Genomic DNA, 18,797 nt, shown 5'->3' on the forward strand with positions numbered 1-18,797 from the left:
CGATAGATGAATGGATAAAGAAGTTGTGGTATATATACACAATGGAATACTATTCAGCGGTAAGAAAAGATGAAATAGGACCATTTGTGACAACACCGATGGATCTTGAGATTATAATGCTAAGTGAAATAAGTCAGACAGAAAAAGCAGAGAACCATATGATTTCATTGATGTGTGGTATATAAACCAAAAACAACAAAAGAACAAGATAAACAAATGAGAAATAAAACCTGATAGACACAGACAATAGTTTAGTGGTTACCAGAGGGTAAGGGGGAAAAGGGGGTAGTAGATGAGGGTAAAGGAGAACAAATATATGGTGATGGAAGGAGAACTGACTCTGGGTGGTGAACACATAATGGGATTTATAGATGATGTAATACAGAATTGTACACCTGAAATCTATGTAACTTTACTAACAATTGTCGCCCCAATAAACTTTAATTTAAAAAAAAAAGAAACATGTCCCAAATGAAAGAACAGAGCAAAGCTCCAGAAAAAGAACTAAGCGAAATGAAGATAAGCAAGGTATCAGACGCAGAGTTCTAAACACTGGTTATAAGACTGCTCAATGATCTCATAAAAATGGAGATGGAAACCTTAAAAAAGAACCAGTCAGAAGTAAAGGATACAATAATGGAAATGAAAAATATATTACAAGGAATCAACAGTAAATTAGATGAAGCAGAGGATCCAACCAGCGATGTAGAAGATAAGGTAAAAGAAAACACCCAACCAGAACAGCAAACAGAAAAAAGAATTCAAAAAGTTGAGGAGAGATTAAGGGGCCTCCGGGACAATATCAAGCATACCAACATTCACATTATAGGGGTACCAGAAGGAGAAGAGAGAGAGCAAGGAATTGAAAACCTATGAAGAAATAATGACAGAAAACTTCCCTAACCTGGGGAAGGAAATAGGCATACAAGTCCAGGAAGCACAGAGTCCCAAATAAGATAAATCCAAAGAGGCCAACACCAAGACATATCATAATTAAAATGCCAAAGGTTAAATACAAAGATAATCTTAAAAGCAGCAAGAGAAAAGCAGTTAGTTACAAGGAAGCCCTGTAAGACTGTCAGCTGATTTCTCAACAGAAACTTTGCAGGCAAGAAGAGAGTGGCAGGAAATATTCCAAGTGATGAAAAGCAACAGCATATAACCAAGATTGCTCTTCCCAGCAAGGCTGTCATTTAGAATTGAAGAACAGATCAGGAGCTTCCAAGAGAAGAAAAAGCTGAAGGAGTTCATCACCACTAAACCAATATTACAAGGACTCTTAAAGGGACTTCTTTAAGATGGGAAGGGGGGTTAAGGATGGGTGAAAGGGGAAGGGATTAAGAAGAACAAATTGGGTGTTATATAGTAGTCATTGGGATGTAGGTTATAGCATAAGGAATATAGTCAACAATGTTGTAATAACTATGTATGGTGCCAGATAGGTACTAGAGCTATCAGGGTGATAGATAGGAATGGGGCTGGGGTCAGGGTGAAAAAGTTGAAGGCATTTAGAAATATAAATTGATAGTTAATACAGTTTAGGGAATATAATCAACAATGTTGTAAAGATCATGTAAGGTGCCAGATCAGCACTGGACTTATCAGGGGGATCACTTCATAGACTGTGTAGCTACCTGACCAATGCACTGTACATCTGAAGGTGAAGTAGAATATTATTGAATGTCAACTATAACTAAATATATAGGTATATATAGTCATGGGATGTGGAGTACAGCATAGGGAAAATAGTTGATGGTATTGTGACAGCTATATAAGATGTCAGAGGGGTAGTAGCTTGAGAGTGGGTTAGCACTTCATGAGGGGTTTAAATGTCTAACTATTATGTTGCTTTGTACATGTGAACCTAATTTTTTTAAAAAAGGTTAAAAAAGAATGGCTAAAGAAGTTCTTAAAACATAAAGGAAATGATAAAAGAAGAAATCTTAGACTGGAAGGGGGAATCTTAATCTGGAAGGGGGAAAGAGCAATTAAAGAAGAAAAAGTATAGGTAAATATTATAGGCTTTACTGCTCCTCTTGAGTTTTCCAAATTGTTTTTGAGTAACACTATCTGAATTGGTTCTCAAACTATGTAAAGAACATAGTTAAGGCAATTATATTATAAATGAGGGAAGATAAAGGGATTTAAAGGTAAGTGACTTTTCTACATTTCACTTGAACTGGTAAAATATCAACACCAGTAGACTATGTTAAGATATGTATGTTTAATGTATCTAAAATAAGAAACAAATAACCCATAGGTAGGTAGAAAAAAGAAAACAAGAGAAAGGAAGAACAGAGGGAATGAAAACAAAAAACTAAGTGGCAAAAAATTAAGCCCTGGGGCAGCCGGATGGCTCAGTTTGTTAGAGTGCGAGTTCTTAACAACAAGGTTGCCAGTTCGGTTCCTACATGGGCCAGTGAATTGCATCCTCCACAACTAGATTGAAAACAATGACTTGAGCTTGGAGCCGAGTGATTAGAGCGCTGGTGGGTGGTTAGAGGGTGGTGCTCATACACCAAGGTTGACAGTTCTATTCTCATATGGTCCAGTGAGAAGCAACTGCTTGAGCCTGGAGCTGAGCCTCTGGTGGACAGTCGGTTGGCTCAGTGATTGGAGCATGGTCCTCATACCACCAAGGTCACCGGTTCGAGTCCCACATGGGCCAGAGAGCTGCGCCCTACACAACTAGATTGAAAACAATGATTTGACTTGGAGCTGAGCTGCGCCCTCCACAACTAGATTGAAAACATGACTTGACTTGGAGCTGAGCTGTACACCCCCACACACAACTAGATTAAAAAATGACTTGACATCCTGGAAAAACACACTGTTCCCCAATAATAAACAAGCAAACAAACAAACAAACAACAAAATGTTTGATTTTAAACAATGAAGCCCTAACATGCTTATAATTACATTAAATGTAAATGGTCAAAATACAGCAATTAAAAGACAAAGATTAGTGGCCTGGTTTTTAAAAAATGACCCAACTATATGCTGTCTACAAGAAACTCACTTGAAATTTAGCAGTATAGGTAGGTTGAAAATAAAAGGATGGAAAAAGATATACCATGCAAACATTAACCAAAAGAAATCATGGTTGGCTATATGATATCCAATAAAGTTGATTTCAGAGTAAGAAATTTATCAAGAACGCAGAGATAAAAGAAGACAGCAATCATAAATGTGTATGCACCAACCAACAAAGCTGCAAAACATGTGAACAAAAACTAATATAACTGGACAGTGTCCTTGTCAGTCCCTCAGATCTGTCTCTAGCTTCAGCAGTGTTTGGACAGAACAGACGCAGAGATGTCCCTCTTCCTATCTCCAGCCACCCTCCAACTTCTTTTCCAGTCACAACCTTCAGAACCATTTCAGCCATCCTCAGCCTTCAAGACTAGCCAACACCATTTTTTGGCTTAACCCCTTATTGCTGAGCAACCATGAGCCCCAAAGTTTGTCAAAAGTATTCCAGCAAGGTGGAGGCCACCATCAACTACTTGATCAACTTGCATTTGCAGGCCTCCTACACATATCTCTCTCTGGGCTTCTATTTCAACCACAACACTGTGGTTCTGGAGGGCATGGGTCACTTCTTCCGTGAGTTGGCCAAGGAGAAACACGAAGGCACCGAGTGTCTCTTGAAGATGCAAAACCAGTGTGGTGGCCACACCCTCTTCTGGGACCTACAGAAGCCTTTCCAAGATGAGTGGGGTAAAACTTAGGAAGCCATGGAAGATGCCATGGTCACAGAGAAACCTAAACCAGATCCGTTTGGATCTGCATGCCCTATGTTTTGCCCACACAGACGCCCATCTCTATGACTTCCTGAAGAGCCACTTCTTGGATGAGGAGGTGAAACTCATCAAGAAGATGGGCGACCACCTGACTAACCTCCACAGGGTGGTTGGCTTCCAGGCTTTGCTAGGCAAGTATCTCTTTGAAAAGCTCACCCTCAAGTACCAGTAGGACACTTTGAAGTCCAGAGGCCTTTGAGGGGCCCCTCTGCATCCCCCTGGTGTTGGGCTTCTGCCTGAGCTTCTCCCTGCAATTACTAGGCAGGCTTCTAACCACCCTGGAGCCCCCTCCCATGCCATGGACCAAATTGAAACAATAAAACTTTTTGCAGGGAAAAAAGAAAGTAGGGCCAGACTGGTGGCTCAGGCGGTTGAAGCTCCGTGCTCCTAACACCGAAGGCTGCTGGTTTGATTCCCACATGGGCCAGTGGGCTCTCAACTACCAGGTTGCCGGTTGGACTCCTGCAGGGGATGGTGGGCTGCACCCCTGCGGCTAACGACGGTGGCTGGACCTGAAGCTGGACTGTGCCCGCCATGGCTACGACTGGGGGGACAGGCAACTTAACTTGGAAAAAATTCTGGAAGTGTACACATTGTTCCCCAATAAAGTCCTGTTCCCCTTAAAAAAGAAAAAAGAAAGTAATATAACAAAAAGGGAAAATAGATAAATTCACAATTATAATTGGAGACTTCAACACCCCTCAACAGTTGATAAAACAACAAGACGTAAAGTCAGCAAGGATATAGAAGAACTCAACACCATCAACTGACAGGATCTAATCAGCTTTTATAGAACACACCATCCAACAACAGCAGAATATGCATTCTTTTCAAATACCAACAAAACATTTACAAAGATACATCATATTCTGAGGGTCATAAAAATCTATAAACAAATGCAAAAGAAGTGAAATCACACAGACCATATGTTTTCTGACCATAATGGATTCAAACTAGAAATCATTAACAGAAAGATAACAGGAAAATCTTCAAACATTTGAAAACTAACCAATACACTTATAAATAATCCATGGGTCAAAGGAAGTTTAAAATTACATCGAATTGAATGAAAGTAAAATGTTATAGTAACCCACTTCATAATCAGGTAATTACAAGAAGTAACTTTTGTTAAAATTTAAAAAATAATTTTTTTTTAAAAATCACAATTTATTTCTGAATAATATTTTGTTGATTCCAATTGCTATTGCTGCTCTTGAGAGTTTCTCAGAACAATCAGTGGACACAGGTTAGCAATTTTACATGAAAAAAGACAAGAAAAAGTTTTATAAAATAAACATATAATTTATGAATTATTTATCTTTATTGTATTACTCCTCTGTCCAAACATCACTGGCCCATCAAGAGAATACTCAGACATGAGCAAGAGTAATAAAATTCCATCAGCTCTGATATTTTGCCAACATTCAATCATATAAAAAACAGCTTTACATATATTTTTATTATGAACATGTATTTGTGAAAATGAGACGCGAACATATTTTATTTAACAAATTTGAACTCATTTTACCTCTTTTAAATATATAGACACACTGTTTGTCTATTTCCATTTCTTCTCTTGCCATGGGCCCTGCAGATGTTAGGGGCGGGCCTGGTCCTAACCTACTGGACCCTCACTCAGCTTCGTTTTCCAGACAAGGTGGATGGATAACTCTTTTGAGCTCACGGAATTGCGATGAACTAGGTTATCTGAGCAAATATGGCGAATAAGTTCTCTCTCTCTCCTGAGGAGGAATCCGAGTTCAAAGAGTGTTTTGGAGTTTTTGTTTTATTTTTTTCTCTTTCTTTAAAAAAAAATTAAAAACGGGGGAGGGGGGTGTGCAGGGAAGAACGTGTTTGATGCTCGTGGGTAAGGAAATGGTTGAAGACACGGAAGAGAGATGTGTGATGGGGCGGGGTAGGAGGGCTCGGAGGAACGGGCTTTGGGAGTGTGAAAGGGACAGGAATCCCCATCCGCCCCCGCAGGAAAGGCTCCTGTGATTAGAGGTGCGTGTGCTTGTGTGTGCTTGTGTGTGAGGAGGGGGGCAGCTCCGACTCCCGCAGACGCATGACGAAGCTACTTTCCCTCACGCGGTCTAAGGCGCACACGCGCGATTCACGGCCACGCCCGCACATACTCGACACACACAGGGCATCCGAAGGTCCGGTTGCCATGGCGAGCAGGCGCGCGTGAGCCCAGCCGTCCCTCCGCCCCCGGCCGAGCCCGGTCAACTCCAGCTCTGATTGGACGCTGCTTCCTCATTATGCAAATCATTTGCGTAGACTCGGCGGCCAGCTGCCTGACGTCACCAAGCACGGGGGCTGGGGCTCAGGGCTCGGCTCCGGGAGAGCTCCGGCGGGAGCCCAGAGAGAGCGGAGCGGGCACCTGAAACCAGACCCCAGCGTCCGGCAGGCTCGCCCGGGCCTGCCCCGCCCCCGGCCCCGCCTCTTTCCAGCCCGCCCCTCCCCTTGCACGCCCCTCCACCAGGGACCCCGCCCCCTGTGCAGCCCCCAGCCCTCGCTGCCCGGGCCCCGCCCCCTCCCTCCTGGCCGTCGCCACCGGTCCAGGGAGGGGACGGCGGGACAGGCGGGACCGGTGGGACCGGCGGGAGGGCGGGCCGGCCGGGGATATGGCCGCGGCGCCCGGAGGGTCTGCACCGCCCGCCGGCCCCGGCCCGCGCCTGGGTTTCAGCACCGCGGACAGCGGCATCGGCATGAGCGGGCTAAACCCAGGTCCTGCGGTGCCCATGAAGGACCACGACGCCATCAAGCTCTTCGTGGGGCAGATCCCGCGGGGCTTGGACGAGCAGGACCTCAAGCCGCTGTTCGAGGAGTTCGGCCGAATCTACGAGCTGACGGTGCTGAAGGACCGGCTCACCGGCCTCCACAAAGGTGCGCGGGGTCAGCCCAGTCCAGCCCAGCCCAGCCCAGCCCTGCCCAGCCCTGCCCAGCCCCAATCCGATTAGAGTGCGGCCCAACCCAAACTCCAGCCTCAACCTCAGCCCCAACCCTAGCCCTACCTAGGGGCAGTCCAATATCAGCCTCACTTCAGCCCAGTATCCTCCCCAGATCACGGAACCCCTAACCCAGAATTTTCTCTGTTGTCCTTCCTCTGATCATCACTCTGGTCCTCTGACATGTTCTCAAACTTCCTACTCTTCGCCTCTCACATCCCAACAGTCCCTGCCTTTCAGTTGGACCTCCCTCCATTCTTCCCATTAGACATCCCAAAGCCTGGAATTTGGAAACTTATTCCACCTTCTAGGTCTCTAATACCTTCAGTCCTCCAAATGCTGGACCCAATCATTCCTGAACACCCCCATCTGATGCCACCCCACTTAAGCATAACCACCCACACACACATCTTGAACTTGCACCCCTCATTCTGGCCTCCAAGCCCAGCCAAACTCCGGAGTCTTCTTTTGACTCTTAGACTGCCACCTTAAAATGCCACAGATCCAAACTCTCCCCTTCTTCAGAACCCAGGCCTAGCGAACTCACAAAATCCAATTCCCTTCCCAGGGGGTTCTCAGCTCCAAATTCCACCCTGATGTTTAAGAGTAACTTCCAATCTCTCCTACCCCTTGCCAGGATCCCAACACTGTCTGCCTCTGATTTGAGTCCAGAACCCTAACCTTGGCTTGGAACTCTTGCCACCTTGTGCCCCCTCATCTCAGGTTTCCTCTCAGCTGACCCTGCACTTTTTTCATCCCCTAATCACCCCAATCCTGTGCCTCAACTTTGCCCTTTGTGGCCTCCTCTTTTCCCTTCCTCACAGGCTGGTCCTGGACCAGAGCCTGTGGGCCAGAGACTTAGGGTGAGTCAGGTTGAAGAAGCAGAAAAGGGGTCTTCTCCCTGCCCCTGCTAGAAAGACAGAAGCATCACAGTCCTATCCAGCCACACCCCTTTCTTCCTGTAGAGAGAGGGAGGAGGCTTGTTTACATGCAGAAAAGTCTTTCCAGGCTGGGCTGGAGTAAGAGAGCCAGAGTCACATGTCATACATGGATGGGGGAAGGAAATGATTTGAGGAGAAACACTTTATCTCTCCCTACTTTCACCATGCTGTGGTTTCAGGATTTGGGGGAGGGAAAGTTCACCAACTATCCTCCATGATTTTCCTGGGAGAGAAGTGGTGGGCCCTGGATAACAGCTAAAGGTACTTCCCTAAGGGAGCTGTAATCAGGCTTCCACCTCTTTTCAATTGGGAGGCCTTGGGGAGTTCCTAGTGACTTCAGGAAAATAAATGCCCATAGAAGATCTGGGACCAAGTAGGTAGCATCTCCTACCCTTTGGGGTGGGGTTATTTTAAACGGGGCATGAAAGGACAAGAGCATAACATCCAGATTCCTTCTAATGCAGTCTGGCTGCCTGGCTGTCCATCCATCCATAGCAATTTATTTTCTTATTTTCTAGACATTTATTTCAGTATGTAAATAAAAGCTAATTTGGGGAGTCATCTTTACAATAAGGGAAGTGTATAGAATACATTTAATTCTCACTCAAACACCATCAGAGTCTCTAGACTGTTTTCTCATATTCTCTCTCCACTTAGTCCTAATTTTTCCTGTTTTTTTCATTCACCCCCTCCCTCAAGCCATGCTTCTCTGTCATTCCATCCCTTCATTCTTCCACCCCCTATCTCAGGTAATCCACATGGGCTCCTTTAGGCAGCAGTTGGGCCCCTGAGCCTTTCAGACAGGGCCCCAGCCCTGCCCAGTTCTGATGTCAGCTGATATGGGTTGGTGACAGAAGATGGAAAAGAGAAGTAAGCAGAATCCGATGTTTGGTGATTTAGCCCCAAACCAACCTGCAACTCTCCAAGGCAGGATTGCCTTGCAAGATGATCAGGGAGGGTCTCCAAGTCAGCATCTTTCCCACCCTCTCCCCAGCAACAATGACGTCCAAAAGCCAGTGACTCATTTTCCTTTTGATGGCTGGATACTGAGGGAGGCAGACACAGTGCTTTGAAAAACAACCTCAGCCTAGGAGTTAAGAGATTCTAAACCCTATCCTGCCACAGACACACTCTCTGGGCTTCAGTTTCCCTATTGATACGATGAGAATTTGTCCCAGGAGCTCTGTAAGGTGCCATTAACTCAACAAACAGCAAATATCCACCCACCTTCAGGGGGAAGCCACATAGAAGGCATTGGAGAAAAGCTCCCATTTGCCTTTCTAGTCCGCTGAAGTCTAAGTGGAAAACTGCACCAAGCTCCTAAAGGCTGCCCACATCCACTTTCTCTTCCTTCAGCCTTTCTCCTTCCTACACTCAAAAGGCTCTTTTTGAAAATGCAGGTCTTATCATGCCACAACCCTGTTTAAAACCCATTAGTGGCTCTCCACTGCTCTTAGAAAAAAGTTAAAAATCCAGACTGAGGTGTACAAGACTATAGATGACCTGATACCTGCACACCTCACTGGCTACTCTGCCTCTATTCACCAATCTCCAACCAGACTGGCCTTCCACCCATTTCTCCAACACACTGAATTCTTGACAGTCTTCATACATGGCATTCCCTCTCTTGAAATAACCACCACCCTTCTTGTCACCTGGTTAAACCCTATTTGTTATTGCAGACTCAGTGGGTGCTTTGAGACATTCCTCAGCCCTTTGGATTCAGTTGCATGCCCCTCATGATTCTTTATATAATCCACACGAAGGCATAGAATGTGTCTGTCTTTTTGCCACTTTATCCCCAAGCCCATCATAATGCCCCACCATAAGTAAGCATTCAGTAAATATTTCCTAAATGAGAGCTCAGTGACTGTTGGAAAGGAGAAGATCCCTGCCTCAGTGTTTCCTAGTAGGCCACAGGTTCTGAGGCTGAACAAAAAGGGGTAGGACTTTTGGTTCAACCCAGACTCCTCTTCCCTATAATCTAGTAGCTCTTTTAGAGAAGTCAGATTTGGGGCACAATAACCCTTTAAGATGCCCTATCTTGAAACACTGGGAGAGCTGACAGATCAAGCTCCTTGGATAGGATTGGGGGTCCTGGAAGCTCCCACTTACAGGAAGCCAGCCCTATCTTCTAAGCCTCAAATTATCCCATTCCGCAGCTTCAAATTTGGAGGAGGGAAGTTTTAGAAAGGAGTTGTGGGGTCCTGGACTTGGATCCCAACCTTCCTTCTCCTCTTCTACCCCTTCCCATCCGAAACTGAGTTGGGAAGGAATCAAGGCTGATTCTGGGAGACTCTGAGTATGAATCCAAAAAGGAAGGGGCAGGCTGGGCTTAAAGCTGAAGGCAAAGCCGCTTAGGGAGGTTTAACCCCAACAGGATTTATGGCTGGAGTCGGGAGGAAAGATGTGGGATTGTATGAACATGTGACTGGGTGTGGGGACCCATGTTCCCTAGGCAGGAGGTCAAGAGCAAATGAAAGGGAGCCAGAGCATTGGACACAGGCACATGAAACCCCTAATTTCAGAGAGGGTAGGAGGCAGAGAAGAAGCAGTGTCCTTGCTTAAAGGAGAGTGGCCTTGAGTTTGTCAACTTAATGGAGTATTTCCAGGAAGAGTATTTGGGGGTTTCAGGAAACCCCCTGAGCCAGCCTCTTCCTCCCCAGGCTGTGCCTTCCTCACCTACTGCGCCCGGGACTCTGCTCTCAAGGCCCAGAGTGCACTGCACGAGCAGAAGACCCTGCCAGGGGTAAGTCCACCAGGGTTGGGGGGTGGGAATCACCTCAACCTGGCGACATGCCCTACGTGCATGCCAAAGCAGAACATAGGAGCTGGACTGAAACCAGGAATTAGCAGTAGAGCCATCTTTCTAGGAGAGGCTTACCTGTGCCCTGGACTGCTGGTACAGGTTCTTCTTCCGGCTGAAAGAAATGGTTCCATCCCATCTTTGAGGAGAAGCATCAGTGTGGTAGGCTACACTGGAATTTGCCTACCTTGGCTAAAGTCATGGCTTCAGGTGTCATTTGTCACTGGTGTGAGCATGGATGCAGACACATGGCTTAGGGCTCTTCTGGGCTGGTAGCCCCTTTTCTCCAATTCTCAGGTCCTTAATGGCATGCCCCTCTGGTTATATTTCTGTAGTGTTTTTTTGGGGTGCCTTGACTCATCAAGACTGCCTTCCCTCTGCACCTAAAACACTTGGCTGAAGTTAAGAGAGACCTGATTCTCCAGGCAGCCAGGCCATTATGTACCCATGACACCTGGTACGGCCTTGGCTAATGGCCAATCACTGGACAAAAGGCAAAGAAGGGCCTGTTGGCCACGTGGCAGGAAGGAAGTGGTGATTGTTAGGAACCAGCATGAGTTCACCAAGAGCAAGTGACACTACCCATCTTCACATTCTCTTGTCCAAGGAGTGATGCGTCTGGAACAGGAGCAGTATGCAAATGTCCTGGGCGGCTAACCCGGACTGTGTCCAGCCCAAGGCCTCAGATTTAAGAGGGTCATTAGCCCACCAAAAAGAGACCATGATGGGATGAGGACGTAATATAGACAGGGGGTAACAGTTTGCAGAAATTGGAGCTAGTTAGCTGGAGAAGACAGGGTTTAGTGGGGGTTTACTAGAGAGGCATCCTAACATTAATAAGAGTTGTTTTTGAGACTCACAGACCTGGATTTGAATCCCAGCTCTTCCGTTTGCCAGTTCTGTGTCTCAGGATACATGACTTGGCTTCTTGAACGTCCATTTCCTCATCTATAGGGAGGGGGTGATACTAACGCTTAGCTCACTGGGCTATCATGAGGATTAACTGAGGGTTAGCAAGTGCCTGGCACAGAGTAAGATCTTGATAAATATGACTGTTGGAGGTCGGGGTGATCACCTTCAGATTCTGCAGAGGGACTTGGTTTTCTGTGGGTGGCCCCAGAGGAAAGGATCAGGATCAGTGGGTATACAATGTGTGACAGTTCAGTTTGCAAACCTGTTGCAACGCTGTTGCTAACCTTTTTTGGTATCAGAGGGATTATTCGTTATGAATTTGTACCAACTGCACAAAAACAGTTAACCAAGTTTACCATTTGGAAGTGAAAAGGCTGCATGAAAAAGTTAGATGACCCAAACTTTTCACCAACAATTCATGGCTCTTGCATCATGACAATGCACCAGTTCACACAGCACTGCCTGTGAGGGAGTTTTTAGCCAGTAAACAACCCTCCCTACTCACCTGCTCTGGCCCCCAATGACTTCTTTCTTTACCTGAAGATAAAGGAAATATTGAAAGGAAGACATTTTGATGACATTCAGGACATCAATGGCCATATGACGACAGCTCTGATGGCCATTCCAGAAAAAGAGTTTCAAAATTGCTTTGAAGGGTGGACTAGGTGCTGGCGTCGGTGCATAGCTTCCCAAGGGGAGGACTTCGAAGGTGACCGTAGTGAGATTCAGCAATGAGGTGTGCAGCACTTTTTCTAGGGTGAGTTCACGAACTTAAGTGTCCGACCCTGTAAAGAACAGAAACACTACCTTCATCTCAAGCTAAAGAAGTCATTTCTTTGAATTGAAGCTGCCCAGCAAGGGGACAAAGTTTTCCTAGAGCTGAGCAAGCTGTTAATGGGATGTCAGATCCTAGAACCAACCCTAAGAATTGAAGCCTCACTCTTGAAGATTTAGTGTCTAGTAACACCAGCTTATCACTCTCCCCAGTACCTGTGTGCGAGCTCTGGAGTCAGACAGACCTGGCCATGGATCCAGGCTTCACCACTCACTAACTCGGTGACACTGGGCAAGTCTTCACCTCTCTAAGCCTAAGCTTCCTCATCTGTCAAATTGAACTCCTAGGGCTGTTGTAATAATTAAATGAACTGTCATATAAAGGGCTGAACCCAATATAGGTTAGCTGGTGGTGGTAGTAGTAGTAATAGTAACAGCAGTGTTAGTAGGAGGAGGAGTAGAAGTCATTCATCCAACCATGAGAGTAAATGACTTCTGTGGCTAGAATTAGAATTAAGTGTCACTGAGACAAACCGTAACATTCCATGTGGGAAACAGCATGGTAGAGGTGCGGAGACAGAAGGAACAGGATGTGTGTGAAACGGGGCTGGAAGTGTGGGGGAGGGCTCCTGTGAGCGTGGGCCCGGCCGGAGAGAATCCAGAGAAGGATCCCCTGGGTAGACAGGAACCTCTGAATGCCAGGCTGAGGAGTTTGGACTTTATTCTGAAAGCAACTAAAAGGCACTGAAAAAATGAAGATGAACTTTGGGAAAATAACACCCCTCCTCAACCAGCCACAGGGCTCCACATGATAAGAGGTACCTGGAAGACTATGAGGCTAAGAGCGCCTGATAAAGGGCTGTGAAGCCCTAGACTACTGGGATAATTTATGGGGAAGAAAAGAGAAATAATAGTAAGTAACATTTATGGATTCCGGAACTTTACATATTCGAAGTCATTTAATCCTCTGTGAAGAAGGTATTGTTATTGGCATTCCCATTTTATAGATGAAGAAACTGAGTCATAGAAAACAAGTGTATGTAGCTACTAATGGGAGGATATAGGTTTTGAGGCCAGGTAGTCTGGCTCCAGAACTTGTTCTCTGTTATCTGAGCCAAGGTGGTGACAGAGTGGGGTCTGGGGTCTTGGAGGGGTTGGTAACTGGATATAGCTGTCCCCTCCCACCCTTTCATCTACAGTCTTCCAACATGGCCTGGCCTTCTCTGGCACTGCCAGGATTGGCTTTGTTCCCCCTCCCCAGCTTAACAAAGTGAAAATTAATATTTAATTATTCTCCTAAATGAAAATTGATGGCTCCATTGGCCAGCCCCAGCAATGTCCATGCCATCAATCTTTCCTCCGGGCCTGCCAGAGGCAGCGGCAGCTTTATTCACCTGGCCTCAGGCCCACCAGAATAGAGGGAGGAGGGTGTCCAGCTTTCTCTAAGCGCTGGGTCCCGGGTACAACTGCCATCTCCTGGAGAAGAAGAAACAAAATCAATCTCGCTGCTTCTGGAGACAGGCAGGACTGTCAGTGGGACGGGGAAATGCTGCGTCGATGCCAAAGAGAAATCCTGAGCCCCTCGGGGAAATTTCTTGGGAACTGCTGCACTGGGACCTCCACCTGCCCTGTGCTCGTTTCTGTCACCTAGCAAAGCTTGGCTCCCTACTCAGGATTTCCTTCAAACCTCAGTGGTGTGTCCCATCTTCTTCAGCTTCTCCCCTGTGAAGCCAGAGCCACTTCCTTCAGCCCCACTTTAGGCCCCAGAATCCACCTGCAGAAGGTGAAGGCCAGCTTCACCCCCACCTCTGGGACGGAGAAAGTGCCCCCTTACTTGTGTATCTCCCTGCTTATGACTTCCTTTCCTTTGGGCATTCATCCCTTAAACACTGCGAAAGAGATGGACAGACTGAGTACATTTGCTCTTGCAGTTGTGCCCTGCACAAAACAGCTTGAGTGGAAAGAGCAAATGGGGAGTAAAATCCAGCCACGCTCCACTGACCAAGCCATGCACATTATCACAGCGCTGTGTCAGCTCAGAGGAAAAGGCACGTTTTTTCTAACTCACACAAAGGCACTGTATGTGCTAGCAGATGCCCAGTGAGTGAGTCAAGTCTTTGCCCTCAAGGAGCTTCCAGCCCAGAAATAGCTCATTACAACTTAGTGGGGTTTACACCAGGGTACGTAAAAGACGCAGCAGGAGTAAAGAGGGAGGAGAAACTTCATAGAGGAGATGCTATCAGAGCTGAATCATGATCATAATTCATCATGTTTGAAGGTCTAGATACCTGAAAGACAAAGGCCACTTCTGGAAATCTGTGGACAGTGTGAGAACTGGTAGAGAAGGTGTTCAGCAAAGAGAGCTAAGATTCTCCGTGAATGGACAGTATCGTGTGCGTTGGGCAGCAGGGAAGGCAGGACTCACAAGTTCTGACTGCTCGTCTCGGGATCTTGAGATTTACTGGGAGGCTTGCAATGGGGAACCATGGGTGGGTTTTAAACAGGAAAGAGTGAGGAACTGGTTTTAAAAGACCACCCTGGCTACAGGGTGAAGGTTGGCTTGGAGAGTTAGCACCACCGGAGGGAGGGTGACACTTTAGGACGGTTGCTTGAGTGCAGGTGAATGATGATGCTGGCCTGGAGCTGGGCATGGGGCAGGAATGAGGCGGAGAGGACGCACTTGAGAGGTATTTACCATGTGCATATAGAGTCTAGAACCATTGGCACTTGGTTGAATTAGAGAAGGGGGTGAGTAGAACAAAATGCTGGAAGTGGTGAAGTTTGCCTTTCCTCTGCTCTGCTCTGCTCTGCTCTTCCCTGCACGCGTGACACCTCTCTTAGACCCACCAGTGGTCCCTTCTCTGGGGAGACTCTGAAAACACTCTTCCCATGGGGGGTAGGGGCTGAGAGCATGAGTGCAGAGTGGAGGAAGGAGTTGGCATTAGGACAGAAGCACCTGAAGAGGGCAATGCTGAGCCTAAGGGCAGGAATTTTAGGCAAGTGAAGCAGGGAGAAGGGGTGGGGTCTTGCCTTCCCTCTGCTGATGGGAGCAGAAGGATCAAAGCCCGCCACGAGTACATGCTGACTGCAGCCTTCCCCTCTTCACTTCCTGGAGTAAGTTGTTCTCTCATCTCGCTGACATTCTGTCCCTTGATTTCCCCCCCAGGACTGGGCTCTGAGGCAGACATGAGCCTGCACGCCACCTAGGAAACTCTCAAGGGAATAGGTGCAAGCCAAAAGCAAGAGCTCACCTGAGGTCCCGTGACAAGTTCTTGGCCAAGGAGGCAATGCCTTCTTTTCTTCAAAGGGGAGCCATGGTTACCTCACGTCCCTCCCCCGGCTGTGGCAGGGAGGAAGCAGGGTGGGGTTGCCCAGGCAGTTCCTGTGGGCAGCTCTCTTTCTCCTCCAGCCACAGAGCACACCTAAGTCCCTTGCCACCAGAGCCCGGGGGGCACTGCTCTCCACAGTTCTGTCCTCATCCTCTCGAGCTACTCCCTTGAGGACTTGTCCTGCACCTCCAAACTCCCAAACTGCCAACCTTCCCAACACCAAAGCCGTGAACCTGAGAGTCAGCCATCATTTCCTCCTCCGCCTCAGTCCCATGCCCACCAGGATTTCAGTCCAGTTAATTCTTCCTAAACGTCTCTTGAGTCTGTCCATTTCCAACTCCCCCGGCCCAGGTCACCCTCGCCCCTTTCCTGTATCACTGATTTTCCTGCCTCTAATCTTTCGCTTTCCAATCTTTTCTCTGCATGGTGACAGCTTGTGAGATCTTTCATAAAACAGCAAGGACTAGATTAGTTTGCTTAAAACCCTTCCCTGGATCCATATCGCCTTTGGAATACAACAAAGTCAAATTCCTTGTCGTGGTTTTCACAGCCTGCCCCGATCTGGCCCCTGCCCACCTTTCAGTTCCATACCCTTCCATTAAACAAACAAACAATCTGTATTACATCTGGTGCACCTACTAAGACGCAGCCGCTGTCATTTTCACCACAACCCTGGAAGGTAGGACCATGATTCTCCTTTTTACTAATGTGTATTGAGGCTCAGAGACCTCAGAGAAGTTGCCAGTGATGGAGCCAGGATTTCAATCCCTGTCTATCTGACTCAAGTGATTTGTTATTCCCGGGTTGCCTCTGTGCCAGGTGCCCCCAGAACCCTTGCTCCTTCAGACTGGCAACTCCCTCTCCATACCCCAGGCATCTGGAGGTTCAGCCTCCAGCCCTACCTCTCCCATTATCGTCACATGGCCTAGTGACCCCAGTCCTACAAATGACCCCCCAGGTCAAATCTGCTTCCTCCATGAAGCATCCCCTGAATAGCCTCTCCAGCTGGAGTCAGCCCTCTCCCTGAGCTCATTACCGTGCACTTCTCCTAAGGCCCTGCTCACTCTGTACCCCATTACTTGTGTTCATGTCTGAAGAATAGAGTTGAGCAGTGCAGCACAAAAATCATGGACTTCAATGTCAGACAGAACTGGGGGGAAAATTCCAGCTCAACCACTTACCCACCATGTATTCTTGGACAAGTCATTATCCTCCCTCAGCCTCAGCCTTCTCATCTGTACTATGGGGACAATGGTATTACCTTGCAGAGAGGTTGGAAGGAATTTAGAAACAATGTATGTCAAGTGCCCCAGGAAGGTCCTGGCGCATCCTAGGTTCTCAGGAAATGGTGGCATTATCTTCCCCTCGGAGAGCCTTTGAGGACAGGGTCTCCAGGGTCATCGCTATCTCCTCCGAAGGACCCATACTGAGCATCTTCACAGAGTTCAGGAAAGGCTGGCAGCATGCCCCAGTGGTGGGAAGCCGAGGTGCCCAGCCTCTGAGGTCTAGACTCTGCCAGGTCCCTGGGAAACATGTACGTACCACCTAATGCCCATTCTCCATCAAAGGGTGGTGGTGGGGGGTGGAGGAAAAGGGCATTCTCCAGGGCACCGATGAGCTCCATCTTCCCAGAAACCCAGCCAGGAGGCAGCTGCCATGGAAACCACTGCTGTCACATGTGCTCATCACTCTAGGCTCCAGAGAGAAATTCTCAGGATCTATTTAAGAACTAATAAAATAATGATGGTCTCGCTCACCCTCACTGCCCCCAACCTCAGGCTTCTACCCTTCTTCCCTTCTCCCCCTCCACTCTCCTCCCTGCCTTCCTGCGTCCCCTTCCTGACCCGTTATCTTCTCGTTTCCTTCCCATCTCCACCAGTATTTCTCTTTCCTTGTCCCTTTCTAGATCTGTCTCTTATAGTCTCTCATTATTTCTGTCTTCCTGTGTCTCTTTATCTCTCCCTGTGTCTCTGTTCTCCATGGCTCTGTCTCTTGGTCTCTGCTCCACAGTCACAGGTGGCCATGCCCAGGGACGGGTCCTGTCCTCTTGGTCCCTGATCCAGGCCATCCCAGACCTGTCCAGCTTGCCCTGATCTGCTTGGATCACTCTGTCATCCCCTCTAGACTGCAGCCTGAGTCCTATCGGTGTCTTGACCCCCACCCACAGCCCGGTACACTGCAGATGCTCCACCACCAGCAGGTGGGCGTGTCAGAGTGTTTAAGAACCTGAGCTTTGGGTGGGAGGGAAATTGCACAGATTCAGGCTTCGTCTATTTTCCTTCCTTCCTTTCTTTTTTTTTCCCCCATAAACCCTCCCCACTCCCCCACCCACAAATTTGATCCAAAGGAAATTGCTCAACTGTGACTGCCAGGGCGTTACCATGGTTACTGGGTAGCACTTGTGGCTATGGTAACAGGAAGCTGCCTGTTGTCTTGGCAACAAGCACACTGGTAGAGGATGGAGTGGCCCGTGATTGGTGCAGATGCAGTGCATTTCCTGAGGAAAGGGGGTCAGATCATCACCCTCTCAGGCCAGATGGGCATCAGTACCCCTTCTCCATGACCAGGAAGGCCGCTGTTCTTTCCTCCGGGCACTCAGCTGTCTGCCCCCCAACAATAATTTCTCACATCCTACGCACCCAGCTCTTGGCAGTTTACAAAGACCTTTTGCGTCCCCATTATCTCATGTGATCCCCACAACACCCATGAGAGGAAGGTGAGATGGGGATTCAATCATGAATTCTCTTAGGGTGGTTGGGGGATGGGAACGTGTGGGGTGTATATTGACAACACCTAAGAGCTTTTACAAATTCAATCCCCCAGCCTGAGAGTCTGATATGGTTCCCAGGTTATTCTTATCCACTCCTGATCAGGGAACCCTTGAATTAAAAGTGAAATTGGTTGGTGGGGGAGGGTATGGGGAGGAGTCAAGCTGCTTTGCAGGTTTATATCTTGGATGACTGGGAGGATCAGGTTCAGGCAAAACGATGAACTCTGGTTTGGGTGCGTCACGTGGAAGGTGCCAGGGGGCCTTTCTAGTCGGGATGTCCAGCAAGCAGCTGGGCACTTGGGTCTAAAGCTCAGCGGGGAGGGAGGGCTGGAGATGCAGAGCTCTGAGTCATCCCTGTGGGGACAGTAGCTGTGCTGTGGGGTGTGGGTGAGAGTATCCAGGAAGAATAGGAGGAGCAGAATGAGCAGGACTGAGAAAGACGCCCTGGAGAACCCCAACATTGTCAGGGGAAGTGGGGCCCAGGGAGGGGACTGAGGGGTAGACACAGAAG

The 18,797-nt window shown here is 47.7% G+C and overlaps 2 protein-coding genes across 12 annotated transcripts in view; both read left to right on the forward strand.

Annotated features, from left to right (window-relative positions):
- Positions 1–3,449: 3,449 nt before the first annotated feature.
- LOC308497513 (ferritin light chain-like) lies at positions 3,450–3,975 on the forward strand (the record flags this gene model as incomplete). The annotated part of the gene is given in 3 exon segments (XM_081048289.1): positions 3,450–3,728; positions 3,732–3,754; positions 3,756–3,975. Coding segments are annotated over 3 exon segments (522 nt in total).
- A 2,176-nt stretch (positions 3,976–6,151) lies between these two features.
- The window catches only part of CELF6 (CUGBP Elav-like family member 6), a 31,030-nt gene continuing 18,384 nt past the window's right edge, over positions 6,152–18,797 (forward strand). For all 11 annotated transcript variants that reach the window (XR_013993423.1, XR_013993424.1, XR_013993425.1 and 8 more), the window contains exons 1-2: positions 6,152–6,692; positions 10,362–10,444. Coding sequence is in view for 8 of the 11 variants with exons in the window: in XM_081049414.1 (XP_080905540.1) it covers positions 6,431–6,692; positions 10,362–10,444 (345 nt within the window). In the remaining 3 variants the exon portion in view is untranslated. The remainder of the gene's footprint in view (positions 6,693–10,361; positions 10,445–18,797) is intronic.

This window comes from Rhinolophus hipposideros (genome assembly GCF_964194185.1).
Source record: "Rhinolophus hipposideros genome assembly, chromosome: 5".
NCBI classification, from domain to species: domain Eukaryota; kingdom Metazoa; phylum Chordata; class Mammalia; order Chiroptera; family Rhinolophidae; genus Rhinolophus; species Rhinolophus hipposideros.